General features: G+C 44.3%; 3 protein-coding genes across 5 annotated transcripts in view; all 3 read left to right on the forward strand.

Annotated features, from left to right (window-relative positions):
• The window catches only part of angpt4 (angiopoietin 4), a 31,597-nt gene extending 16,402 nt beyond the window's left edge, over positions 1 to 15,195 (forward strand). The window contains exons 2-10 of the mRNA XM_041034856.1: positions 7,466 to 7,621; positions 7,691 to 7,812; positions 10,538 to 10,622; positions 10,949 to 11,096; positions 11,275 to 11,387; positions 11,495 to 11,596; positions 11,695 to 11,861; positions 11,996 to 12,129; positions 13,073 to 15,195. Of these exons, the coding sequence (XP_040890790.1) occupies positions 7,466 to 7,621; positions 7,691 to 7,812; positions 10,538 to 10,622; positions 10,949 to 11,096; positions 11,275 to 11,387; positions 11,495 to 11,596; positions 11,695 to 11,861; positions 11,996 to 12,129; positions 13,073 to 13,233 (1,188 nt within the window). The 3' untranslated portion in view covers positions 13,234 to 15,195. The remainder of the gene's footprint in view (positions 1 to 7,465; positions 7,622 to 7,690; positions 7,813 to 10,537; positions 10,623 to 10,948; positions 11,097 to 11,274; positions 11,388 to 11,494; positions 11,597 to 11,694; positions 11,862 to 11,995; positions 12,130 to 13,072) is intronic.
• Positions 15,196 to 15,785: 590 nt separating this feature from the next.
• LOC121179342 (cytochrome c oxidase subunit 6C-1) lies at positions 15,786 to 18,072 on the forward strand. 2 transcript variants are annotated; one of them, XM_041034133.1, is made up of 4 exons: positions 15,786 to 15,886; positions 17,030 to 17,144; positions 17,627 to 17,775; positions 17,941 to 18,072. In XM_041034133.1, the coding sequence occupies exons 2-3, from the start codon at positions 17,040 to 17,042 to the stop codon at positions 17,750 to 17,752; spliced, it is 231 nt and encodes a 76-aa protein (XP_040890067.1). In that variant the 5' UTR covers positions 15,786 to 15,886; positions 17,030 to 17,039; the 3' UTR covers positions 17,753 to 17,775; positions 17,941 to 18,072. The 2 variants fall into 2 exon arrangements, with proteins under 2 accessions (XP_040890067.1, XP_040890066.1); XM_041034132.1 differs by having other exon boundaries at positions 17,627 to 17,759.
• A 967-nt stretch (positions 18,073 to 19,039) lies between these two features.
• Positions 19,040 to 27,809, forward strand: part of LOC121179846 (serine/threonine-protein kinase 4-like) — a 34,732-nt gene continuing 25,962 nt past the window's right edge. For both annotated transcript variants that reach the window (XR_005893892.1, XM_041034919.1), the window contains exons 1-8: positions 19,040 to 19,401; positions 23,499 to 23,579; positions 25,219 to 25,347; positions 25,894 to 26,008; positions 26,224 to 26,388; positions 26,851 to 27,018; positions 27,182 to 27,319; positions 27,562 to 27,693. Coding sequence is in view for 1 of the 2 variants with exons in the window: in XM_041034919.1 (XP_040890853.1) it covers positions 19,358 to 19,401; positions 23,499 to 23,579; positions 25,219 to 25,347; positions 25,894 to 26,008; positions 26,224 to 26,388; positions 26,851 to 27,018; positions 27,182 to 27,319; positions 27,562 to 27,693 (972 nt within the window). In the remaining variant the exon portion in view is untranslated. The remainder of the gene's footprint in view (positions 19,402 to 23,498; positions 23,580 to 25,218; positions 25,348 to 25,893; positions 26,009 to 26,223; positions 26,389 to 26,850; positions 27,019 to 27,181; positions 27,320 to 27,561; positions 27,694 to 27,809) is intronic.

Here is a 27,809-nt window from a genome sequence, read left to right on the forward strand (position 1 = left end):
TTTTGGACAGTTGGTCAAACAAAACAAGACACTGTAGATGTCACATTGGGCTTTAGGACGTTTACAGACAAACAACCAGTTTATTAATTGATAATGAAAATAATTGTTAGTTGCTGCACTTTGTTTGGTGAAAACCAGGAGTAGAAGATAGAAGCCTGTTCTAACACAGCAGCTGCCAGACGTCCCGTTTCTTTTCCACGTTTCATTTCAAACTCAGAGCAGAAGTTGCAGTGAAGTGTGCAGATCTCTGTCGCTGCTGCCTGAACAGCTGCTGCGGCTCAGGAGTCGGAGCGGGCACCGGCCACTGACACCAGGGTTGGTCTTTCAATGTCAATCACTGGACATGTCACAGAATCTGAGGGCGTCTCAGAGCAGCTGTGAGCTGAGGCCGAGCCTTCGTCCTTCGAATGTTATCAAAAATACGCGATGGACGGTGCATAAACATTTAAACTCTTCAACTGGTAAAAGCCAAAAAGGGCCCCAGTTCTGTAGGAGCCGTGTCTGGGGCCCAGAGCCAGACTTTGAGAGACAACACATTAGATGACAAATAGGCAAAAGGAGGAAACGGAGAGAGACTGTAAGTGAGATTTATCTGGTGTCCAAAAGGCCACCAAATTTGTTAGCAGAGCAGACAGGCTGTTATCAGCTGGACGGGGATAAAGTACTCCTCCTCCTCAGTGTGCGTGTGCGTGTGTGTGTGTGTGTGTGTGTGTGTGTGTGTGTTTGTGTGTGTGTGTCAGAGTCAGACTGGGAGAATGAGACAGTGAATGGTGGTTCATTTTGTTTTCAAATCCCAGTTTAAAGAGTCATTCATCACTCCGCAGCTGTGAGCTGGCACTGTGGGAGATTTCTGTTGCCATGGACGTCGACGAGCCGAGGGCAGAGGGAGGACAGACTGATAGAGGGGCAGGGGAGATGAAGAAGAAAGGAGGGGAGGTGGAGAGGAAAGACAGAAGGAGAACAAAATACTGTGGAGAGGTGGAGGGAGTTTGGGCATGAAGGAGGATGGATGGAGAGGAAAAGCTGAGGACAGATGGAGGCTGGTAGACGTGTGAAGGAACTTAAAAGATGGTGGGTGAGATATGGGTTGAATAACAGATGAAAGTGGGGAGGTGTGAGTGGGGGTGGGGGTAATGGGGAGGAAAAAAGAGGGGGAGTAAAAGAGGGAGAGATTCCCAGTGACTTGTGGCCGAGTGCCAAACTGACCACAACCACGCAGAGCTTCTTGGAAAATCTGTTCTCGTTCTTTCTCATTCTTCCCTCTCTGTGACACACACACACACACACACACACATTCATACTGCAAACACACACGCACACACACGCACACACACACACACACACGCACGCACACTGCACCCGAGCCTGAACCCTAAAACCAGGTCTGAACCCTCAAACAGCCGTTTAAAGTCCTGAGGACATTTTGTCCAGTCCTCACTATGATGGTTTCAAACCAAACTTTGTCCACACAGTCACAGAAAGACGTTTACACACACACACACACACACACACACATACGCGCACTTGTGTACTGAGAACACACACACATACACCCACACTCGTGCTGGCTGGAGGCCAAGCACCACAGCCTCTAAAGGGGCTCAAACATTCCCTTTTTATCAGCTCTAAAACGAGTGAACTCAAAACTTTCTCCCTCCGCTCTCGTCTCTCCCTCCTCGGCTCCTCAGGGACACCAGGTAGTCAAAACCAAACTCTGATTGTAATCTGACATGTGCAAGTTTTTTTCTTTTTACATTTTTAAGGACTGTTGGGGATGTATTCAGCTTTTTTTTTTTTTTTAAATAGTTTCACTATGAAGCAGGAAGGATGGGAGAGTGTGTATCCAGACAAAAGTCCTGGACCAGACTCAAACCCAGGACGTTGCAGTTACGTGATGACGGATTTTTCTGAGCGTTCATCTGTTCGTTTTACATTTTAATCAGTCTTTTCTCTCCAGTGACGTTTTCAGCTTTTATTGCGTGGCTGAAACAGCTTTCAGAGTTTTACTCAGACGTCGACCTTCCTGCTTTTATCTGCGCTCAGCGGCTGTTTTATGAGACGCACCTCCTGATACTGGGCAGGAACCTCCTCTGGAACCAGATCAGCCTGAATCCTTTGTGTCACGGGTTCATCGAGCTGTTGGAAACCTTCCTCTGAGATTCTGCCCCATGTTGACATGATTCACCACATCATTCCTGCAGATCAGTCAGCTGCAGTCTCCTGTTCTACCACATCCCAAAGGTGATGTGCTGGATCCAGGTCCGAGCCTGGGGCGGCGTTCGGAGTAATGTGAACTCATCAACAAGGTGATGAGCTGAGTCTTTGTGGTTTGGTGTGTCTGCTCTACGTCTTCGACCACCGTCACCTTTCCCTCGTGTTTTACCAAACTAATTTCACCCACGCTGTCTGTCATCCAGCTAACGACTCCATCATCGAGCTGCAGCACCATCTGTTCAAACACGCTATGACAACAGCCGTCATTAATATAAAACACCGGCTTCATTTATTGTCATAGTAAATAGATTAGGACATTCAGGACGTAGATGTCTCTGTGTGTCTGTGCAGTTTAATGAGTGAACGTCTCAGATGGAGTCGAGGACTGAGCTGCATTTCTAATCCCACCAAACTGCTCCTCTGTTTTCATTCTTCCTCTGGTTCTGAAACTTTTTTTACAGGAGAGCGTTTACGTCCTCTGGGACCTTTTCATACCCTCTGCTCGAAGCAGACGGTCACACAGTGTCAGCCCTGAACTGAAGCTGTGCTCTGCCCAACCATCATCGCTCCCTCTGCTGTGCCTTCGCCCTCACGTGGGTCAGACCCATTCTTTATTCATACAGAAAGAAAAAGAAAAACCTCAGTAATGAACAGATTTTACCAGCGACTTCTGAGGAGACGAGCTCTGAACAGGCAGAGAGAATCATGTGATCCATCATGTGACTGAAGAAAATGAGACGACAGTTTAAGAAACTGATAATGGAAAGAAGCAGTTGGACATTTTAACATTGGACTCAGATAAAATAAGGATTTTTTATTTTTTGTTGAGATGTTGAATCATTGGCTGTTACCCCTCTGACCATACGTGTGATCAGTCATGTGATCAGTTGATTAGTAGCTCCTCGTCTGATTAATGTGTTTTATGGTTTAAGTCTTAGACGTTTTTTAAATATGTGGCCTGAAAATGCTCACACACACACACACACACACACACACACACACACACATACACACACACCCTCAGCCCATCTGGTCCTGATTGTGGTGAGATGATTGAGATATTTGTCGTGGCTCCTTTTTTTGGTTGGGTGGGGGTTAGTGGTGACCCAGCAGTCCGACACACACACACACACACACACACACACACACACACATATACACATTCTGTTAATACACTGTAGATGCATTTACTGACACACATACAGACTCACTCACTCATTTACACACACACACACACACACTGTGCAGCTGTGACCCTATGATGTATGAACTGACCAAATGCCTGTGTGTGTAAGTGTGTGTGTAAGTGTGTGTGTGTAAGTGTGTGTGTATGTGTGTGTGTGTAAGTGTGTGTATGTGTGTGTGTGTGTGTGTTAGTTAGTTAGTTCTTTCTGTAGCAGGCAGATGATTTGGTTTGGTCCTCGGGTTTGGAGCCTGGTGCACAGTCCTCATGTCGGCATCCTGTGGGAACACGATTCAGAAGAACAGGACTAACTTGGATCGTGTCCCCTGCTTTCCCACTCCTGCCTCCGTCAGAAAAAAAAAAACGGCTTTCCCATAAAAAACATTGCTTAAGCTCCAAAGGAGAAAGTGAAAACTAAAGTTGCATCTGTTTCTGTTTTTATTCCAGGAGCTAAAAATAAAAGAACAGATGCATGAATGTTCCCTATTTAAACTTTAGCAGAATTTGACCAATCAGGCGACAGTATTCACAAGCTCACTGTGACCTTGATTAAATTCAAATGAAGGGTCAGTCTCACGACGCAGTAATTTACAGTGTAAGCTGATTTACAGTCTCAACATTTCTCAATCACCTGTCTCCCTGCCATAACACTCGTCTGAATCCAGTCTGATCCAGATCCAGATGTGGCTTCCTCTGTGGGATCCTCTGATGTGTAGAACTCTGGATTAAAGTCTGTTATCTCCTGAATGAACGTATGTGTCTGCTGCCAGTTTTTCTGGATCATTCGTTTTTTCTCTCAGTTTATAAAATGCATGTTTAAAATTGACAGGTTGTGTGTTCAAGCTAAAACAGGGTGTTAAGTTACTCAATCCAATAAAAGGTAGCACACGCTTGGTGCACCCGCTCACCCCGACGGCACCTTAATCATGATGTTATTGTATGTTCCCCACGAGGCACATGTGTAAAGCAGCGGTGGGCTGGTGTTTTAGAAAACACCTGTCAGGACGTTTGCTAAAGACGGAGCATATGAAGCGTGGGGAATGAAAACAGCAGGTCGGTTTTACGATGCACGGAGAGTCCAAGTTCACTCTGACAGGTGGAAAAACACGGTACGACTCACATGATCTGTATCTGCCCCGTGTGACGGACATGACGACGGGAAAGTTTAAAAATGCCTGTGGTTAGGAGCAGATACGAGATCTGCTGTATGAATTAAAAAGATATAACATTAACGTGGTTTGTTGTGAGTCTGAGGGTTTCAGGTTGTGACACAAGGTGAAAAGTGAAAAGAAGGCAGGTGAAGACACAAAGATGCAACGATTCCCTGCACAGCCGAAGAGAAAATTCACCCACGAGACACGCAGAGAAAGACAGAAGGAAGTACTGGTGTCGAGGACAGAGACAGTCACAACGGCTCAGTGCAGGAAGCAAGAAACTTGTTTCCAAGCACATAACTTGATCCTGTGCCGTTCTCTTCAAGGTGAAAATGGTGTTTGCCAGGAAGATTTCTCTTCTCCTGCATGGAAATAAAAACAGGTACAACACGGAACAGAAACACATGATGCTCGCCCGGCGACGCCTGCCGTCTCCGAGCGGCAGCTGGACCTGTTTGAGGCTCTGAGGCTCAGTCAGACCTTCCTCAGTCCGGGCCCCTCAGTGTCCCCTCAGGTCCAGAGCTGCCAGCTCAGATCCCGACACACTCCAGCGACCCACAGTGCACTTGTTACCCCAGATTCCTATCAGTGCTACTTGCTTGTGCGTCAGTCTTGTTATCGGGGCTGGTTGGTGACCGGTCCCCCCTCCCTGTCCCCCTCCCTGTCCCCCTCCCTCTGTGAAGTCACCCAGAGGGCCAGATCACAGCGAAGCCAACATGTGGTTTGAGTTAGCATCTCAGAAACAAGCCCCCCATACGTGGGGTTGTCTGCATATTCCCAGGGCTCGTTGGTCAAGCTCGGCTTGTGTAGTTTATAATTGTGTGTGTGTGTTTGTATGAGTGTATGCCAGTTTCTGTGTGTCTTTGGCCTGTGTGATGAGGTTTTGTGTATTGAGTGTGTGTGTGTAGCTTTAATCCTACAGCAGGAAGTAAGGGTCAATTAAAGAGTCAGCACATTGTGTCTCCAGAGACTCAACAGAACAACCAAAAAAGAACCTGCTGATTTTCTTGTTTCTTGCGACGACTCTCAGTTCTTCCTCTCCGTTTATTCCCTCCTTCACTTTCTCACAGGAAAAACATATATTTGTTCATACTGTACATTCAGGGCAGTACAGCAGCTGCTCCCTGCTGTTACCCCCCCTGTTCCTGCCCCCTCCTTTGCTGGTTGGAGGGCAGCAGTCAGGTGGAGGCTTTGACTTTCATCGGAGTTTATCTGTGCAGCAGCTCAGGAAGCAGAACAGGAGAGAGAAACCAAGCAGCTCGCTCCAGCTTTTTTCTCCCTGTTTGATTATTTGATTAACTTCTCACTGCGTCACAGCATCTGTTTTTTTTTTTTCCTTTCCTCCTCCAGGTTTCGTCCCGTTTACTCACTCACAGAAAAAGTGGCTGTAAAAAGCCACTTGGATTTGTGACGGCCGCGATTCGTATCTCGCCGCTCATAACATCATTTTCTGATTGGACAAAGTGATGCTTGTTTAATCCAATCTGAACTGAAGCAGACTAAACATAATAACACTTGAGTGGCTTTAATTGTGCAGTGAAAATGAGTAACAGTGCCGTCAGCGCGCATGAAGAACGATGAAGATGATAAAGTCAGTCAACGTGGATAACATCAGCAGCTGAAAGGAATAAAACCATGAAAACCTCATTTAACATAAACTGGAAGATTAGTCAGCACTTATGAAAAATGACTCAGCTGTCGGCGTTCGGCCATCATCACAAACACGTTGGAGCCAAACTTAGCGTCGACCTTCATCGAGTCTCTTCACTCCGTTATCTTCACCAAGGACGTTTTCAGTCTTTTCTGCGTGTGCTGGTCTTTGGTTTGGATCCACGCTGAAAAATTGTTCTTTAACGTTGTCCCTGTTTTCTCAGGAACAGCTGAACTCGTGTCTCCCATGACTGTGCATCACTGTGTGTTCTGATGCAGATCAGTGTCCAGGCGCAGATGATCATTTTCCAAACTTTGTTCCGTTAAACTGAATTTAGAGAATTGTGTAACCAGCTGTGATTTCTGCTCATTGTTTTAATGCATCTTCCACCAACATCTGTGCCCTGTGCACATCTGTGCACATCTGTTCCCTGTGCACATCTGTGCCCTGTGCACATCTGTGCACATCTGTGCCCGTAATTATCGGCTCATTTGGCTCCAAATCTGATTTCATGTGTAAAAAGTTTCCGAGGTGATCTCACTTGAGATCTGTGATCTCTTTGCTGATTTAAAGTAAAAGAACTGACCTTCGATGTGAGTTCACCAGATTCTTGTTGTTGGAGAATGGACATGTGACGATCCAATCAGATTACGTGTTCAAGATTCAGAATTCAAGATTCTCACTTTTTTACAATATCTGTGTAAATAAACCGCGGCAGGTTAAAGTTAGAGAAGGTGATCAGGATTTATGGCAAATAAAAAACTGAAATGATGAGATCCGTGTCAGAAGAGTGATCCACACCAGGCTGAGATGTGACCTGGGCTCCGTGGCCTGAACTTCCCTCCCTGTGACCCATCAAACAGCCTCTTTGGTAACTGGGCGTCCCACTGGGACCAGTCTGTTTGTTGGTGCAGTGGTATATTTATGAACTCCCTGTGCTTCTCAGTGGTACTGATATCCTGGGGACGTGGAGCCTGAGGATGGAGCAGAAGGCTGGATGGACGGATTGTTTATTTGCCGGGGGTCGAAGGTCACAGCATGGCAGTGCGAGTTGGCATCGGTTGATATTCCCAGAGATGGAGAGGCCAGCGTCTTTATATCCCAGACCTCCGGACATGTTTCATTATGAGTGGGTGGTTTCAGTGGTCGGAGAACAGCGAGTCTCTGCTGAGCCTCCGGAGAGAAAACGCGTGCTGTGAAGTTTTCCCTCTAACCGTCCTTCCACTTCACATTTTCTACCTTATTCATCTTTTTTGTCTGCAGTTGGAGAACTTCATTCAGAAGAGCATGAGACGAGACGTCGCGAACGTGCCGCCACACATCGTTCACAACCAGACGGCCGCCATGCTGCAGATCGGAACGAACCTCCTCACGCACACGGCGGAGCAGACGCGCAAACTCAACGTGGTGGAGGCAAAGGTAACGAGTCAGCGCTTTGCTGAGCTCATCATTTGAATGCCCTGTGTTTAATGTCGGTTCTTCCGCCAGGTGCTGAACCACACGTCTCGGATAGAGATCCAGCTTCTGGAGAACTCGCTGTCCACCAACAAGCTGGAGAAAGAGCTGCTGCTGCAGACCTCCGAGATCAGTCGGCTGCAGGACAAGAACAGGTAGAAAAATCATCGCCTCTGCTTGAATCAGTGAATCTGGGCTCTTATTCATCAGACGTCTCAGAATGACTTTCAGTCGCGGCGTCTCATTCTTCACCTGAAAGTCCATTCTCATTCTCAGTGTTTGTGCACTGGAGGCTTCAGGTTTCCACATCTCACCTGTGTAGGCTGAATATTTGACCACCAACAGCTTCCAAACTAGTTGTGATTCCACAGAGTTCTTCTCAGATGTTCATGTGTGAAACATCAAACATCCACATGAAAAAACAGTTTACAAGTAAAAGTTTTACTTTCATCTTCTATCATGGTCCCAGATTTCACTTTTAGCTGTTTGATTAATGTGGATTCTGGTTTTTGACTCAAACACATCTGGTCTTGACGGTTACACTGATGTGTTGACTGTGGCTCTGTTCATGCAGATCATCAGTACGTGTCTGTGGCCAACCTTGTTTCTGTGATTTCCCCCGAGACGCATAAATGTTGAAAACATTTTGTCGTAATCCTCTGACCCAAATGTGAGTCGGCCCTGAGTGGAGAGGCTTATCAGCCGTTTCACAACTTAACAGTGAGAATATTTGAAATACAAGCAGGTCATTACAGATGATGGAAACACGTCCAGCTGTTGCTGTGAGACACACAAATATTTACAATCACAATATTTTCACTATTTTTCATTGTGAGGTGAAGCTGGACGACGCGCTGCAGAGAAACATACGGAGCGTGTGTGTGTGCGTGTGTGCGTGTGTGTGTGTGTGCGTGCGTGTGTTGATCTCAGTCCAGTTTTTCTCAGTGATGATTTAGTTTCATTTTGTCATATTTACATTTTGATTTTTCTTGTCTTTTATTTTCCATTTCAAAGGTTGTTTTTTTTTCATTCTTTCTTTTTCTTGTTTTAATTATGAAAAAGTTACTTTAATACAAACAAACACGACAACAGATCAGTGAGTGGATCTGTTTACAGCACGAGGAAACTCGCATCATTTCCTGTGAATCTCTCGCGAAAACCAGCGCAGGAATGGACGACTCTGCCAGCAGCAGGGAAAACAACGTTATTACTGACTGAATACATTAAATTAAATGTAACGCTCACGAGCAGACGTCTGTGTTAGTTTCTCCCAACGAGTGAAGGAAAAATAAAAACAGTTGAGGTTTAATTGAGGTGTCAGGAGGTTTTTCACAGCTGCTTCTTTCATCTGCATTTCTAATACCACAGCCGACGATTACGATGGAACGAATCTGCTTTGTCTCACTGGGATTTCTGCGTATTTGTGAATATTTCTTAAAAAATCCTACGTTAAGATTTCTGAAATTCTAAAACCATGAAAGTACGAACAGCCACAGCCACACACACACACACACACACGCTGCAGAAACCACAGCCCCACAGCGATCACTGACTCCCCATCAGTCCACGTCTCAGTGAGTGAAGTTGCCTCGTTCATGTGCAGGTCAGCATGTTGAAGTGATCAGAAGCAGGAGCTGATAACGTGTTTCAGCGACCACAGTTTCACCCACTCGTGTAAAATAATATCACTCACAGGTGTGAAAGAGCCGCGTGATAAATCTGTGAGAAGGAGGGACGCTTGTGTTTGACTTCAGCAGAGACTGGACGTCTGGTTCTTCAGTTTCATGAACAGGTTTAACATCATGTGTCAGCGTGTTAATCTACTGAACACATTTATTTTTTTACTCAACCTACTTTACTATTTGTTAAACACAGATTTGAAACCTTTGGTTCATTTCAAGTATTAAATCTTGTGTGAAGATCAGTGTAAACTCACACACACACACACTCACACACACACACGCACACACACACACAGATATTGTGATTTATTCTGGGAAGCGTTAGAGAAGAAGACTAATTTTCCCACCCACCTGACCCCCGCCTCACCCCCGCCTCACCCTTGCCTGACCCCCACCTGACGTCCACGCCATTCTCAGACCACTGAGTGTGAACTGGACATTCAGCCACTTTCAGTGTCCCACGTTCCCCCGTGAAGCCGCTGCCACTCCTTCATCAGGTTTCATTCATTTGGCTCGCGGGTTGTTGATCTAACTGTGGGCTGGAGTCTGTTTTCAGCGGCTGCTCTGCTGGTTCAGCTGCACAGATAACGAGGACTGTGGCAGAGAGAGCGATGGTCGGGTTATTCATCTTCCTGTCGCTGTTTTACGGCTTCACTAACAACAGGGAGTAACTCAGGAGTTACAGCCTCTGGTCCGGTACAGACAGATTTGTTGTACAAATAGTTTGCGTGTGCGTCCTCCCTCTGACAGCACACGGCCTTCATGTTAAACAGTCTGATATTAATATGAAGTCTTGCAGGAGTTATGTTGTGATGACTTACACTAATTCACTTTTTAGAATTCCTACTTTCCCTCGACCTGCCTCCTCCTCCTCCTCCTCTGTGAAATTTAGTGAGCGCCTACATTTCCCACAATGCCTCATCGAGTTAATAGAGACAAACCCTTTTTTTAAGCACGACTACAACAGTGATGAAACGTAACCTGAACGCAGCACCACCGTGTTCCTCTGAACCTAACCAAGTTGTTTTTGTGCCTTAAACTAACCGAACCTTAAACCAGTTTGTTGTCACATCATAAACCTGATTGATTTTTCCAGCAGCGACTGGTTTTTGAAGCTCCTGCTGTTTGATTGATCATATCTCGGTCACATGACGTGAGATTAAAGTTCAGTTCTCTTTTCTCTGAACGCGTCTTTCAGTCGTTTGGAGAGTAAAGTTCAGAAGTTGGAGTCTCAGCAGAGAGGAGAGCTGGAGGACATGAGGGAGGAGAAGAACAGGCTGCAGGTACAGTTCATGAACATCTGTATGACAGGTGTGTGTGTGTATGTGTGTGTGTGTGTGTGTGTGTGCTGTCAGGATCTCTTTAGGAAACGTTTTATGTGAATTAAATCAGCAGGTTGTTTTACGTTTATAAAGCTTTCAGCGTGCGAGCTGGCAGCCGAGTGTCTGACCCCATTAAAGTCATCAGTTCAGATTCATGAGTTTAACCTCAGCAGCGTCCGTTTATAAGGAGGAACGAACGCAGGGATGTTTAAACAGATGTAGATGATTGTTGTCAGAAACAGTTTGATGTGTGGAGTCGATCGGCCGAGTGAATCTTTGTCTCTCAGTCTGTCGTCAGGACGCAGATGGTGGCCATCGAGGCTTTGGAGAAGCAGCTGAGAGCCGCCAGCAGCAACAACACGGCTCTGCAGAGGCAGCAGGCTCAGCTGATGGAGTCTGTGCACACGCTCATCAACATGGTGGCTAGTACTACAGGTACACACACACGCACACACACACACACTCTGTACATACAGCATGTATCGATAAGCCTATGTGAAAATAAGGGCTGTGTGACTTGAATGGTTTTTGCTGTGTGTGTGTGTGTGTGTGTACGTGTGTGTGTGTGTGTGTGTGTACGTGTGTGTGTGTGTGTGTGTGTGTGTGTGTGTAGGGCCACCTCCTAAGAACCAGATGTGGAGGGACTGTGCAGATGTGTACAAGGCCGGTCACTCTGTCAGTGGTCTGTATCACATCTACATCGGCAACAGGACTGAACCTGTGCAGGTAACGTCTCACCTGCAGCCTCGTTTCTTTCTGAACTCGATGCCGTCGATCAGTACACAGCACCAGTGTCCGTGGTGGTAATTAGTGCTGCTCTCGTGGGTTGAAAGGTGTACTGTGACATGGAGACGAGCGGTGGAGGGTGGACGGTCTTCCAGCGGCGGTTTAACGGCAGCGTGGACTTCCAGAGGAGCTGGAGGGAATACAAAATGGTTTGTGTGTCTCCGGAGAGAGCGATGAGTCAGAGTTTAAGATGAGATCTGTGAGTCAGTCTGTTCCTGATCGTGCATCGCCTCCTCCCGTGCTGCAGGGTTTCGGGGACGTGTTGGGAGAGCACTGGCTGGGAAATGAAGTCCTGCACCTGCTGACCAGTCAGGCCCAGTACTCCCTGAGAGTGGAGCTGAGAGACTGGGAGGGAAACCAGGACCACTCCCAGTACGACCGGTTTACACTGACCAGTGAGAGGCAGCAGTACAGGTGACTGACACACACACACACACACACACACACACACAAGTTTTACACCACTATGCTGCTGATCACATGGTTCACTTGTAAAATACCAAATGTCAGTCACGCCGTCTCCTGTCACGCCGTCTCCTGTCACTCAGGTTGTATCTGAGAGGTTACAGCGGGACAGCAGGGAGGCAGAGCAGCCTGGCCTCACACGGGACCGGCTTCAGCACGCGGGACCAGGACAACGACAACTGTGAACACTGTAAATGTGCCCTGATGCTCACCGGAGGTAAAGTCTGTCCTCCTGCCCTGTGGCCTCAGGGAGATGAAACTTCTTCCAGGTCAAAGCAGATGAAAGCAAACGTGTCACATAAAGCGGTTTCTGACTTGGTTCGGTCTTTATAAAGATAAAATAACTTCATTGCTAATTCACCTGTGATTTCAGAGGGTGGAACCACAAAAGTTGACCGATAGCTTATTTGTCTAATGAAAGTCATTAAACAATGTCTCTGTGCCATTAATCACACCACGTAAGAAAATACTCGATTCATCCAAAAACACATATTTTCATGTTAAAGGATCAAAATATTTGGTATTTTCCCAAAAAGCTCCGGCCTTTCAAACATCTGTCTCCGTCCTTCAGTGCACTACCCTTCACCTTCTGTCCACGCCAAGACAAACAGCTCTTTAGTTCTCCTCGGCCTCCCCTCGATGGGTTGTGATCGCAGATTAAGTTAATCATTCCGGCAAAACCCGGAGCTCTCTGAGGAAAAGACTCCGATGGTCACCATTAGTCAGCGAGTCTTTTAAAATCACTGCAATTTGCAGAGAACGAGAAAGAAAAGAAAAAAGAGTGACAGAGATTTAAAAAAGAAAGGAAATAAAAGAAAAGATCAGCAGAGAGAACAAAAGCAAAGAGGAGAGAAAAGTCTCCTTTTTGCAGCAGCAGCATTTTCTGTCTTTGCAAAACTGACAAAATAAATAGGAAACAAAGAGAGGAGGAGAGGAAACAAGAGGATGAGGTGAGATGGGGAAGGAAGTCCCACCTAATGCCACCACCCCCCTCCATCTCCTTCAGCCCCTAACCTGCTTTATTCCCTTCACCTGTCCCTCATTTGTCCCTCTATTATTCTTTTACTTTCTCTTTCTTCTTCTTTGCTCATTGTCTCACACTGATCTTCTTCCTCTCCATCCCTCCTTCCTCTCCTTCCTTCCCTCCCTCCCTCCCTCAGGTTGGTGGTTTGATGCCTGTGGTTTCTCCAACCTGAACGGTATTTACTACACCATCGGCCACAACATCAGGAAGCTGAATGGCATCAAGTGGCACCACTTCAGAGGCCCCAGCTACTCCCTGCGCTCCACCTCCATGATGGTACGACCCTACGACTTCTAACGTCCCACCTCAGCCTTCGTGATGGAACAACCCACAACCTTAGGACCCTCCAGTTTCATGATGGTACAACCCCATGACAGCTACCAAAATGCCCTCCTGATCACGTGACCAGCTCCAGCACCATGATGGTGTGACCCTACAGTTTCCTGCTGCCAGGTCTCACACACCGTCTGTGTGGATTATTTCTGTCTGACAGTGAGACTGTACAATATGTCAAGAGGAAAATCACACATGTGATAGCACCAAGGACTTTTATGAATAAAAATGAAAATTCAAGCAGAGTTCTTTGTGATGTGAACACAGTCTAACGTGTAGGCTGATGAAACATTGGGATAAGATGAGACAGCTCACTCTAAAATGCTTTGATAGTTGTTTTTAATCTGACTTTTTTTTTTTTTTAATGAAGCCAATAGTTGCATCACTACACGTATTAATCAGCATTTTAAGTGAAATGAGAACTGGTGCGTCCTGTAGCTGCAGAAAGACCGAAAGAATCTGAGAATCTGACCGATTGATCTGATCTCTGCCTGGACAGGGGACCAAATAAATGTCCCTCTGAGGACGTTTTCCTCCTCAAACCCAAAGAGACTTGGGGTTTATGGACAATTTAACAGGCAAGAGGACAAAAATCAGTACAGCTCACTCTCCATTTACTGTACATATTGCTCTATGAAGCAAAGACATACAGACTTGTACATCATGAACGGTGAATAACTGAAGGACGGGAGCTGGAGGGACACTGGACATTATGGTTTTAACTATGATTCTGGAAAGCAAACAATGATGGCAAGCAGACTGAGTTTGTTGATGGACAAATAATCACATTTTTCTACTTAACTGCCAGAGGCTGGACATGGCAACACTTAAAATCCTCATCAACATACCGTACCATAACCTCTACTCTGAATTTCCCAATGTTGAATCAAGGAAGGAAACGTGTGCGAAGGAAACAAAGAAAAGAATGATTACAGAGCAAAAAGACTCAGTCCAACCTTTTTCTGGTTGTTTCATGTTGGATAAAAAAAAAACTGGACAATGAGCAAAGAAAGAAAAAGAGACTTTATGGTTTAGAGGAGTCCAGATTCTGAAGCAGAGAAATGTTGTTTTAATTATCTTCCTAATCCAAACAACCTGCTTATTGTCTTGTTTCTGGTTGGAGTCCACATTTTATCTTGGCTTACACGCTCTCATGGTACTTACACAGACATGAAATGAGTTACAGGACGTATTTATATTATTCAGTTCATTGAATTGTGTTTGTTATCATCTAAAATATGTTTTTTTCTGTCCGTCTCATACACTCACAACTGAGATTACAAAAAAGTGCCCTTTATTTGTCAGGTAACGTCATGTCGTAGCAGTTAGAGGTTATTTGGTTACTGGTACCACAATGTGAAAACTGGACTGGTCGTGTCTGAGTGTGTGTGTCTGACAGTTAAAGGAGTGAGTGACTGTTGTTCATTACATTTCCTTTTTGTCATTTATCAACATGCCTTCAGAAAAAAAATGTGTTTTCTCAGAATAAATATTTAGTGTCTGATGAAGACTCCTGGCTCACAGAGAGCAGCGTCTGTCCTCTCATCAAACTCTGCACGAAAGCAAAGGAGCATTTGGTTTTCATTTGACAGCAGTGATTGATTATTACAGTGAATCTCGCTCCTTGCTGTCGATGCAGTTCCCTGTAAAAGTCTCTGCAGGTTTTAGAAATGACTGAATGATGTTTTCATATTTTTATTTGTCAGAGTAAAGAAGTCTGTGCTTCATTTTTTTAAAAATGCACTTTATGAAAGAGAAAATGGTGAAGTTCAGGACAGATGGTGTGTCTGGTTTAATCTTTGCTCTCTGTGTATCACACTTTTTTCAGGTTTAAAAATGTTTTTGTTTTATTTAGTGCATATGTGCAGCAAGGCTTTTCCACTCAACTGTAAACAGTCTGCAGTATTTTGTCAAATAAAATATGATTATGAACCCGCTGAGTCATTTCTTCAAGGTAGAACAGGAACAAAATATTTATTTCACAAAGATTTCCTGCAGATGTAGAATAATCTGACAGTGTTTTACCGCGTTTATTGAAAGTTGATAAATAATTTGTCGGATAACTGTGTAACTACATCACACTAACCAAATGCAGTTTGTCCTACATCTAGAGTCATGTTCCAGTTTAATTATGTTTTCATTCACAACTGACAAAATATGGTACAATTCAAATGTTGCGTGCATCCAAATATTGTACAAACTCAACAACATGTCAGTAAAGGTCAAAGGTAATGATTCATTGAAATCTTTGAAGGAGACACACACCGGGTTCTGAGAACTCTGTCTCCCTCTTGTGGTCAAACGGTGTAACTACAACATGTTTAGTGTGCCGGGGATGAAACTGCAGCTCAGTGGTTTATTATATTTACCACAAAAAAGAAAAAAGGTGTATTATCAGTGTGTCAAATATATGTGTGTTTCCAGATTCCAGGTAAAAAAAAACAGTTTTAACCCTTAAACAGGCAAACTGTCTGTCTCTCTTCACAATGACCTTAACTCCCCTCATTCGCTTTCGCAGACGACTCGCTTAACTTTGTCCCTCCGTGGCTCCAGTAGCAGCTCTTCCGGTAGAGATACTGTACGCTAGCGGTTTGAGTGAAGGTCGTGAGTCCAACCTGTGAGTATTTGTCCAACTGAGCCGATTTAAACCACCGCGTTGAATTTAGATTGTAACCCGCTGATATTTCAACGCATCACTGGCTCCTGGTTTTGACCACTTTCGTTGAATTGTGTCTCTTTCTTACGCTTTCGCCGGCTAGCTAGCAGTTAGCTTACTGAGCTAGCTGACGTTAGCTCATGCTGCCGTTGTCCGACATTACACATGAACTGTTAATCAAACGTTAACGTCTAATGTATAGGTTATTTCTGAATGTTTCGGCTCTTGTGTTATTTAATAGTAAAGGCAGAACAATGCGAACAGATGAGCGCCTGAATGTTGTGTCGTGATCGTGACTTTATGCTAATTTGACCCTGCAGCGCAGCTGGTGGCGTTAAAATGCTTTCACTTTGAGTTAATATTATTTATTATTTTTTATATATATAGCGGCACCCTGTTGAATATTGCGTTAATGTGTTTGTATCTAAGGACTGCAGGCCTGACTTCACGATCGTTAGTTAAATCGCTCTCATTAATGTTTTATTCAGAGGTTAAACTCGTGAAAAAAGGCAGACGAGATAAATTATTTGCACGAGAAAAAATAAACATGCGTACAAACACAAAACTGACATTTTCTCCAGGGTCAAACACAACAGATCATCGGTCACACCAGGAAATCAGTGACCTCCACGTACGACTCTGAACTGCTGCTCCGATTCAGATGTTAGAAACTGTATAATACTGAACCCATTCTGTGTTTTTTTTCTCCTCTCGACGAGAAAATTCTTAAACCCTGATTTTAAAGAACCGAGTGTGGAGCAGGCCTCAAGACCTCAGACCAAAACCCCACACTCAGAAATGTGTTTGGTCCCAAACCATTCAGTGCGTTATAAACCAACACGTTTGGCTCAGAAGTGCCACGAAGAGACTTTACTCAGGGACAGTTTGTCTCATGAAGCTAATCAACAAGCTCTGATAGTCGATAAAAGAAAATTAATCAACATTTTGAAAATTAAATGAGGAGAGGAATCTCAGAAGTACAGTCTCACTGGGGGTGTACTGTCATTCTTTGTCTGGTATATGGTGGAGTCATGTCACAGGGATTCAGATGATGACTACACAGATCATATATTAAGTGTGATTATTTTCTTCTTCTCCCTGCAGGTGATCCACCATGTCTCTGCCAAAGCCTGTGATGAGGGGGATGCTGGCAAAGCGTCTGAGGTTTCACCTGCCCATTGCTTTTGCTTTGTCCATTGGGGCTGCCATAGCATTCAAGGTGAGAGTCTGACGCACACCCACATGGCGACATCTTTCCTCTGCAAAGCTTATAACGTAGATCAGACGCCGTTAGTGAGGTGATGATGATAAAGCTGGTGACTTTCTGTTGGATGGCAGTATATGAAAACACGTTTCAGTGTCTGTCCATGACCAACTACACATGTGAGGCAACACAGTTTTAGCAACACAATGGAGACAACACAGCCACCGCCACACACCGCAGCCCCAAATGTGCTTTCAGCTGAATCAACACCTCACTGACAACAGACTGAACATCATAAACATAAATAACTAATTTACTGTTGGGCTATAGAAAAGCATTTGCAGGTTATGCACATGCTCGATACGTTGTCGAGGTGTTGTTCAGTGTTGGTTATTCCAAAGTGTTTCTCTACTAAAAAACAGAACGTTAACGACACACGTGTCTGGCAACCAGCTCTCTTTTTAGGTTTTGACTGACGTGTTCTTTGTTCCTCACAGTTCACAGTGACAGAGCCCAGGAAACAGGCCTACGCTGAGTTCTACAAGCAGTATGACTCCGTCAAAGAGTTCAACGCCATGAGGGAAGCCGGCATCTTCGAGAGTGTGCGGCCCTCTGGGGAGTAAACCCACTGTGAGTCTTATCAAGGGTGGGGTCTGATTAATGGATCACAATAACATCTGTGAAGTAAAGTTTAAGGCTTTTGTGATTTCAGACCTAAAAAAGATAAAAATCGTTTCTTCTGGAAAAGGAATCATCAACACAGTTCATACTGAAACATTAGGAAGAACTAATTAGTGTTTTCTTCTTCCAGCTCTTCTCCTCCGTCATTCGTTCCTGGTCTGAAGATGAAGTTCAGTCTCGCCCTCTTGGATGTTATTTACTGATTAGATGTGAACTTCGCTATGCTGATTTGTTCCTCTAAATAAAATATTCTGTTAATGTAGGTGTCCTTTTGTCTTTGTCTCGTGCTTTTGAAAAGTTTTCATTATATAATGTGTCCACTGCATTTTGCAGAAGTAAATTAGAATTTCCAAATAATCTGAAATTTTCTGGATTATAATCCAGTATTACTGACAGCTGATTATTTTTATCTGCTGTGTAATATCACTGTCAAACATTACTGCCCATCATCAAGCAGACATTTGGAAGTTTTCGGTTGGCAGAGCAGTGTGGATGTTGCATCCAGGCTGTGAACCACTGAAAGTATTCAAGACGAGTGTTGTGTTCCATTTCCACCATGTTTTAGGCCTTTCATTGCTGACAGAAACACAGCCATTGAATCCTATGATGACTTTTAATATAACACAGATAACACAGGTTATCTGTCTTCAAAAGGTTTTAAAAAATGTTTAGCTCCCAGAAGGCTTTAGGTTTTTAAAAAGTTTTAAACGTATGTGTTACTTGTGTGTTTTCTCTCTAACTTTTGGCTGTGGGCAGACAGCAGCGAGGAAGCTCATCAGTATATATGAGCATATTAATTATTTCTTTAACTGGTTTATCCTGCCTCTCACTGGGGGCCAGGTATGGTCAGATTATGAGACTGTGGCTGTTGTGTGTCTCTTTGTGATAGAGCTAAACTATCATTTTAAAACAAGAAGACATTTTCGTTTCATACAGAGGTTCTGGTCCAGGGGCCCCTTATAAATGAGTGTATTCAGTAAATAACTTCAGGCCTGACTGTTTGTTTTCCATGAGTCTTTCACCATCATGAGAAATCCTGCACAGTTAAACTTCACACAGAGAAAGGAAAACGGTTTTGACTGCACCTGGTTTTATCACCTTTCCAGTGAGAACACGACACAAACTCTAAACCTGTTTTAGACCCCATCCGCTCTGTCCGCTCTGTGGCGCCCCCTGCCGCCGCTGCCCCGTACTGCGGCCTTTGTTTGCACCGCCTTCCTACCTTCACTCTTCCTGGATTTTTTTCTACTGGATGTCGCGGCGTTTGCCGAGCGGTTTGTCAAAGCAGTCCAAAGTTGTCCAGGATGAGCCCGGCGGTGGGGATACGGCAGCTGGCTGAAGTGTGTCCACCGTGTGCGGCTCGTTTTACGGAATGATGAGCGGACGCGGCGTTTGAAGCGGCGGCGACCGAGCGGGCTAACGGCTGCTAGCTGCTGCTGCTGCTAGCGTTAGCAGGCGGCGTTACTGTTAGTTTGAATCGTTGACAAACTCGGTCAAGTTTGAGCACAGGCGGCCGAAAGGAGTCGGCGAACGCCCGGGAGGACAACATGGAGAACAAGGACAAGGTGCAGATGAGGCATCACCCCCGGAGGTAACGTTAACCGAGAGTAAACGCGGGCGGGTTCGAGATGTGACAGGCTCGTTGACTTTACCTGTGCGGTGTTTGGCTGAAGTTAGCTGCTGCCGCTGCTGCTGCTGCGGGGCTGAAAACAAGCCGGAGACACGCACTGAGTCCCGGTCAGAGCTGTGTTAGACAACGTTACATAACCGAGCCTCAGAGGAAACCGCTTGGATCAAACGGACGGTTAATTTAAACCGAGGGTTCGGAACAGTTTAACGGATCAGGGTCGTGGATTTATAATGACACTCTAACACTTCACCTCCAGACCCCGTTTATCGTGTTTAATCAGTAAATAAACATGTAGTGAATGGTTTATAACACACTTTAATGTAGGTTTAAGTGTTTCTCGACGTGTTAGTTATAACCACATATAACTGCTGGCTGCTGTTTGAAAAGATCATGACTAACAGACCTGCAACAATTAGGTGATTAATCGATTAGTCAGTGGACAGAAGCGCAATAGCAGTTGCAGCCTTATTGGACAGTTTAACTGTTTCTTAACTTCTCTGCCTCTGACATAAATAACAGATAATAATAATAATAATAACATGTAGGAATCTGTGACTCCATCTCTCAGAAAATTAGCTGTGTCTGTGTTGTCTTCGTCTGTTGTGTCAGATCTCTGGGATTTGTCTCAGTGATCCAGTTTAATGCCTTAACTCCGTCTATTGATCTCGGCTCAGCTGCTTTAATCTCAGTAGGTTTGAGTAAATCAGGTGAGAGCAAATGCAGGCGCAGTAATTCAGTGTCCATCAGGTGTGTGTGTGTGTGTGTTGGGTTTAAAGCCACGGTGGTGTCCTCTGGTTTTGACTGAAGAGCTGAGAGACACTGGTTTGTCAGGTGGGTTTCATGGGCTGACAGGTGTGAAAGGAAACTTTGGCTTTGTGGCAGAAGAATCAGGCCAATGGAAAGAGCCACACGTTGGTTAATAACACGGAAATACTAAACAGATGGCAGACACAGGTGTCTCTTTGAAAATTGAATCGAAGGCAACTGGACATATGTTTGTCTGGGAAGACGTTTCGCCTCTTATCCAAGGGGCTTCATCAGTTCATACGCATCGGTCTATCTAGTCCGCACTAGTCTGACGACACAGGTGTGTGCAGACGTTTGGTCACAGCTGGTCACATGAAAAGAAAAAGTAACATTAAGCGTTCTGTTTACTTTTATTCACTTCAAAAAGCTTTATCATTCAGTGCAGCAAACAGCTGGACAGGTGTGTGAAGACAAAACGTTAATTATCCTGTCAGTGGTTAAATCCAGTGGTGGAAGAATCACTCACATGGTTTACTGAAGTAAAAGAAGCGATACCACGATGTAAACAAGTTAAAGTCTGACATTCAAGATTTTAGAGCTGAAACAATCAGTCTGTTATTTACCAAGTCAATCATCAGTCTATCAAATTGTGTCACTGATAAATTGATAGAAACAGAGCTGGCAGTTTCTCATAGTGGATGATTCACTTCAGTTATTTTTAAAGTAGAAATGTGAAACATTCACTGGTTCCAGCTTCTGAGATGCCAGCGTTCAGAGCTGTTTGAATACGTGAGCTCACACTGTAAAATATAATTAACCACTCGCACGTCTGTTCTGACATTTTACAAATAAAAAAAAAAACAAAATGTGGTTGATTAATTGCTAATGAAAATAGCTGCAGAGTTAGTGCCCTCCCTCAGGAACTGGTTCAGCTGAGGTGGTTAACCACCCAGATCCTGGCACATTTCATGTTACCAGCGTCGTCAGTCAGTCCACAGCCTGAGGAATCATCACACTCATCAAACATATGGTTTATGCTTTGAGAAATGGCTGCTCCACTCTTTTCCCCTGAAGGTTAATGTCTGTGTAATGTGCTTCATGTAAAACGACCTCAGAGTTTTATGTCTGTGTTCTGTGGACACGCTGAGGCTCATTAAAACAGATGCACTTTCTGTTTGTTTAATTTAGAAACTGGTTTGTCAGCTCAGTGTTTGGTCATGTGTGTGTTTGTGTGTGTGTGTGTGTGTGTGTGTGTGTGTGTGTGTGTGTGTGTGTGTGTGTGTGTGTGTGTTGCGTGGCAGTAGGAACCGACTTGTTCCTTTTCTGTCCACTTATCAGGAGGATGCCAGTAAAACACACTGCTCATTTGTTATCATGTCCACTCACGTATTCAGCGTTTCCTCATGAAGCTGATATGAGGCGGGAGTTTTCAGTCCATGCTGGACCTTTTTGTTCAGGCACGAATGAGCCCCAGCAGCTGGATGATTGGATGTTTAACACGAGCAGCACCTCAGCGACTGCAGTATTTATCTCTGTAAAGTGGCACCAAATGTCAGTCAACAGTCTCCATGGCTTCAGTTTTATTTATTTATTTTCACTTTAGCTTTGTCCTTGTTGATCACCAAAACATTTAAATATTTAATGACGTCCTGCGTGTGAGGTCTCTGAATTCAACTCTGAGGTGAAATTTACCGCAGAATGAAAACACCTAACGACTGTGAGCGTTTAGAAGATGCAGGCGAACCTTTGTGTTTGTTTTTAATATTTGAAGTTTGCAGCTGATCCACGAAGATCAACACGAACATCAGCAGCAGTTGGAGCTCAGGACTCAGATCTGCAGCGCTGTGTGACTGCGTTCCTGTCACAAATAGAAGTGCTTGGAAAAATAAGAAAGATCTGAGAGAAAACATAGGACATGTTAAATTTAGTAATGTAAATATTTGGTGTGTTCGGTTCTTTAAGCCACTGCAGATGCACACATGCGTTTGTCGAAGTACACAGAGTCCACTCGCACTGCAGATTATGGGCTGCTACGGTAGATTAGCGTTTCAGTGCCCAGCTCTCTGTCCTCTGCGGCTTGTGGCTTGAAGTCGACACACTGGGCAGTTTGGTTTATGGCAGAGCAGAGAATAAAATCTGGCCCCGAGAGTTTAAAGAAAGTCCCAGACTTACTGACAGATCCGCTCCGATATCAACAGACCGTCAAGGAGACTCTGTAAATTCACACTACGTTACATCAGTCTGCTGTGTAGCACCGTTAGCAGGGCACAGGGCCAAAGCCTCAGCTCCCAGATTCCTTTTCTTTGTATTACTCAACATTGAATTGATCATAGTTTATTTGCCCCGGGGGGGAAAACCAGCCACACCCTGTTTCAGTGCTACTGTAGGTTCAGTGTGAGGACGACTTGCAGCACAGCACTGACTCACATCTGCTCTTACATAAACTTTAAAACGGACTGAATCATCAGATTCGATTTGTATGCACATCACTCTGACAGGGGACCACAGCTGAACAGCTGAACACTACCAGCTACTGTCAATAAAATCATAAAAATATCCAAAACTATATATATATATAAAAAAAGATGAGCTTTAAATAGTTCTGTGTATGAGAAACGTTGACTGTTATATCAAGTTTTTTCACACACTCCTGTGTGAGATCAAATATTACGACAGCATCAGTAGATTGTCCCGACGTCTCTGAAGGACGAGCGGTTTGCCTTTGATTTAGCTCTGGCTTCGTTTGGCTTGATTTGACATTTCCTTCTGTCTTCCTGTAATCATCCCGAAAACGGCTCGGCGGCATCTGGGACACGTCTCAAGTCTATTTTAGCTCGGGACTGTTTTTGTTCCTTATCAAACATCTGGAGAGGTTTTGTAGCAGCGCTCACATTTCAGGAGAGATCAAAGATGAATTAAACGTGTTGTCATGAAGTGAAAAAATGAGGATTTAAAAAATAATAACTAATGTTGCTCAGATAGTGAAAGGTGAAATAAAGCTGAAACAGTCTGATTAGTCAATTAATTGATTAGTTGTTTGATCTGATTGATATTTTTGACAGAAAATTGGGGAGATTTGCTGCTTTTCTCTGTTCTTCTCATTGTAAAGTGACATTTGAAGATGAGACTCAGGAAAACTGGGAAAGTCAACCGTATAAATTATTGGCAGGTTGATAGAGAATGAGAATAGTCGTTGGCTGCCGCCCTGCCCTGAAGTATTTATATTCAGAAGTTGCGGTTTAACTCTTGATTTCCTTTCTGATTCTTGTCCATTCTCCGCCACCTACATGTCTCTCTTTCCGTCACTGCAGGCAGTTGAAGAAGCTGAGCGAGGACAGTCTCACCAAGCAGCCAGAGGAAGTCTTTGATGTGCTGGAGAAGCTGGGCGAGGGGTGAGTCACTGAACGGTGCAGCCAGTCAGAGCAGTGGGACGCTGGGTGACACAGAAGCGTCACACAGGCCTGACCGATGGGACGTCTGTGCTCCTGCTCGTCTGTCTGTCTGTCTGTCTGTTTCAGTGGGACGTTTGTGGTTGTTTTAACTTTTCTTTCCTCTTTCTCTCCTCCACACGTCGTTCTCTGTTTCTCCCTCCATCTCTGCCTCAGTTCCTCCCCCTCTTTGTTAGCGTGAAGCGCCTCCCTTCTCTGGAGCCCATCAACATAAACATTGCCTCTTCACATCCTGTGTCTCAACACACTTCCTGTTCTGAGCGGTTGATTGACGCTGTGACTCCTTTGTGTGTGTGTGTGTGTGTGTGTGTGTGTGTGTGTGTGTGTGTGTGTGTGTGTGTGTGTGTGTGTTATGGTTGAACCTTTCAATGATTAACTTTCCAGTGAATGTCACTCATATGCCACTCATGTAGTTTCTTTGTGCTGCATAACATCAGTCACAGGATAGTTAAAGAGACTGACACACACACACACACACTTGTGTGTTTACATGTGTGTGTACTTGTGTGTTTACTTGTGTGTTTACATGTGTGTGTACTTGTGTGTGTACTTGTGTGTTTACTTGTGTGTGTACTTGTGTGTTTACTTGTGTGTTTACTTGTGTGTGTACTTGTGTGTTTACTTGTGTGTTTACTTGTGTGTTTACTTGTGTGTGTACTTGTGTGTTTACTTGTGTGTTTACTTGTGTGTGTACTTGTGTGTTTACTTGTGTGTTTACTTGTGTGTGTACTTGTGTGTTTACTTGTGTGTTTACTTGTGTGTGTACTTGTGTGTTTACTTGTGTGTTTACTTGTGTGTGTACTTGTGTGTTTACTTGTGTATGCTCTGTGAACATTCTCTGGCCTTTGGTTACTCTGGGCGGGTGAGAACAAACTGAAATGACGTATGAAACTGACCGAAGCCCAAACGTGAGAAGATGATGAGCGGACGGCAGATGCTGACAGCTGATAGCATTTAATTATCCGTCGTCAACCTGTCACAACAAAACACACCAAGAATAACAACACGAGCTGAGACCTGCAGTGTGGCTCCTGATTTAGTTTAAGTCCTGTATTTATTTTTAAAATCATTATTAAAGTGTGAATGATCACACTCGTCTTCACTCATGAAGAATTTATTTCCTCTGAACCGAGTTACACTTCAGAAAGTCCTGCAGGTTAAACTGGACTAATGAAGCCCTTCCAGTCCAACTGTCTCTGACTGTCTCTGTCTCTGATCGTCTCTGACTGTCTCTGATTGACTAAATGTAAACAGACAGCTAAAGTCTCTGTAGGAGCCGGGGGTAGCACTGGTGCTTACTGAAGATCATACTGGTGAACTGGTTTTAGATTTTAATCCCATGAAAACTCTCAACTTTATTCTACATTTAATCGTTGACATGTCACAGGATTTAGTCCAGTTTTATTCAGGCAGAAGAATCTGGCAAAATTAATTTAGACCTGTGATCTTATATGTGATTAGTTAAACAATTAAATTTATTTTTTCCTTTTGTTTTATTTATATTGATAGATTGATATTCAGATTTTTACAGCTGCTTCCTGACAACACAACACGTCAAACATCTGTCTCCGTGTCTCTGCAGGTCGTACGGCTGTGTGTTTAAGGCCAATTATAAAGAGACGGGGGAGATCGTAGCCATCAAACAGGTTCCTGTGGAGTCGGATCTACAGGAGATCATTAAGGAAATATCCATAATGCAGCAGTGTAACAGGTATTTGTCTGCACGCTTCATGTGGGCTGACTCGTAGATCACCTCTAACCTGATAGAAACGTGTGCAAATAAGACGTCTGTGAGACACGTCTGTGTTTGGTCAAAGGACATTTAGGACACTTTAAAATTGTCTTTTATCTGACAGGTGCTTTTTGTCCACAGCGACTTTAAACTTTAAACTGACTTACTCTAATAGTCCGAGTCTGAGTGAAGCTACTTCAGACAGTGGCTGAGACTCTGCAGCTTCAGGGTTTCAGTTTACCTGTGTCTGTGATGTCAGTCGCTTCGCCGATGTCAATCAACAGGTTCACTTCATTTTAACACCTTTACCTGCCGCACGTGGAGATTTTAAAGTTAAATCATTTAATCATTTTATTGATTAGAGAAACAGCAACAACACACAGTTACATGTGTTATACAGTAATAAGTGAAAAAGCAAATTATGGAGAAAAGAGGTTTTGTTTGGAATCGCTTGATTGATTGAGACCAGAGTTATCACACTAATGAAATCAGCTGGTAACAGAATAACTATGTCTCTGTGTCCAGTCCACATGTGGTGCGTTACTACGGCAGCTACTTCAAAAACACTGACCTGTGGATCGTCATGGAATATTGTGGAGCTGGATCAGTGTCTGATATCATTCGAATACGCAACAGCACGGTAATGTAATACACAAAGACACACACACACACATAGTTTGTATAGAGCACAGTGTTTGTGTACAAAGAGGGAAACAGACACTGAAGTCCAGCCAGAATTTACAAGATTTTGAGAACTTGGGCTAATGTGTGTGTGTGTGTGTGTCTCTGTGTGTGTGTGTGTGTGTGTGTGTGTGTGTCTGTGTGTCTGTGTGTCTGTGTGTCTGTGTCCTGTAGCTAAAAGAAGAAGAGATAGCCACCATCCTGCAGTCGACGCTGAAGGGTCTGGAGTATCTCCACTTCATGAGGAAGATCCACAGAGACATCAAAGCAGGAAACATCCTGCTGAACACAGAGGGTCAGGCCAAACTGGCCGACTTTGGAGTTGCCGGACAGCTCACAGTAAGAAGAGAAGATTAAATGATAATCACTGTGTTTAGACATTCAGCTGTTTCACAGCAGACGCTTTGACTTGTCACAGTAGGACAAGGACAGGTGTTACTAACGACACTGACGAAGGCTGCGCTGTATTCAAATGTCCCAGATATGACATTTTGTGTACTTATTTTTATTTTTTTTTTCTTTCTCTTTTTGAAATATTTTATCTTATAATTCTCTCTTTTTTTTTCTTTTCTGTTAAATACGTTTATTTTGGTGGAGTTGGGAGTGGAACATTTTCCTGCAGGTGTACAGGAGCACTAGTTTTCTGGTGACTGGCGGTAAAGTTCATTTATTAACTAATTAAATTTGGTTTAAAGATGAAGTGCAGCAGCGTCCATCAGACAGCTCATCGAAAGAAGTTCTCCTTCTTCTTCTTCCTCTTGTTGTTTGAAGCTTGTTCACTTGCCTCTCTCTCTTCCTCAGGACACCATGGCGAAGAGAAACACCGTCATCGGCACGCCGTTCTGGATGGCTCCAGAGGTCATACAGGAGATCGGCTACAACTGCGTGGCTGACATCTGGTCCCTGGGAATAACGGCCATAGAGATGGCTGAGGGGAAGCCGCCCTATGCTGACATACACCCGATGAGGGTGAGGGAGTGTGTGAGATGTTTGTGCGTGTAAAGAGGTTCAAGGGTCAGCTCCTGTTATGAAGACAAAGACGGAAGGAAGGAGTGTTTGACAGAAAAAGCTTCAGTATCAGTGGTTGACTGAAAAACATCTTGGATGCACTGAATCATATTTCCTCCTGCAGGCCATCTTCATGATTCCCACCAACCCTCCTCCGACGTTTCGGAGCCCAGACCTGTGGTCGTCGGAGTTTCGAGACTTTGTCAGCCAGTGTTTGGTGAAGAATCCAGAGAACAGGGCGACGGCCACACAGCTGTTACAGGTGACTGTGAAAAACACATCCACAAAGTTACAGATGATACTCTGAAATCAGATCAGAGCCTTTTACAAGACTGTGTAAATGACGTGACTGAAAAACCACCATTAGCTTGATTAGTGAAGACTGGATTTGTACTGTAGTGAAGAGTCATTAAAATGAGTGCATGTGTGCCAGGAGGGAAAATGGAAAACGTGTTGGCTCGTTTCTCTTCTCATCACTTCAGTTTTTCTCTCTCGCTCCTTCAGCATCCATTTATCAAGTCAGCCAAGCCCAACGCCGTCCTCAGAGCGCTGATCACAGACGCCATGGAGATCAAGCTGAAGAGACAGGAAGAGGCAGAGCAGAGAGAACAGGACGCAGAAGACGATGACAACTCGGTACGGCAGCAAAGAAACATGACGTGAATGCAGAGGTCGTCCTCTGCTGTGGTAGACGTCAAGTGCTTCGTTATACATTCATCCGTTCACCTGATGTCACTTAGAAAAGAAGCGTT

The sequence above is a fragment of the Toxotes jaculatrix genome, chromosome 3 (assembly GCF_017976425.1).
Source record: "Toxotes jaculatrix isolate fToxJac2 chromosome 3, fToxJac2.pri, whole genome shotgun sequence".
NCBI lineage: Eukaryota > Metazoa > Chordata > Actinopteri > Toxotidae > Toxotes > Toxotes jaculatrix.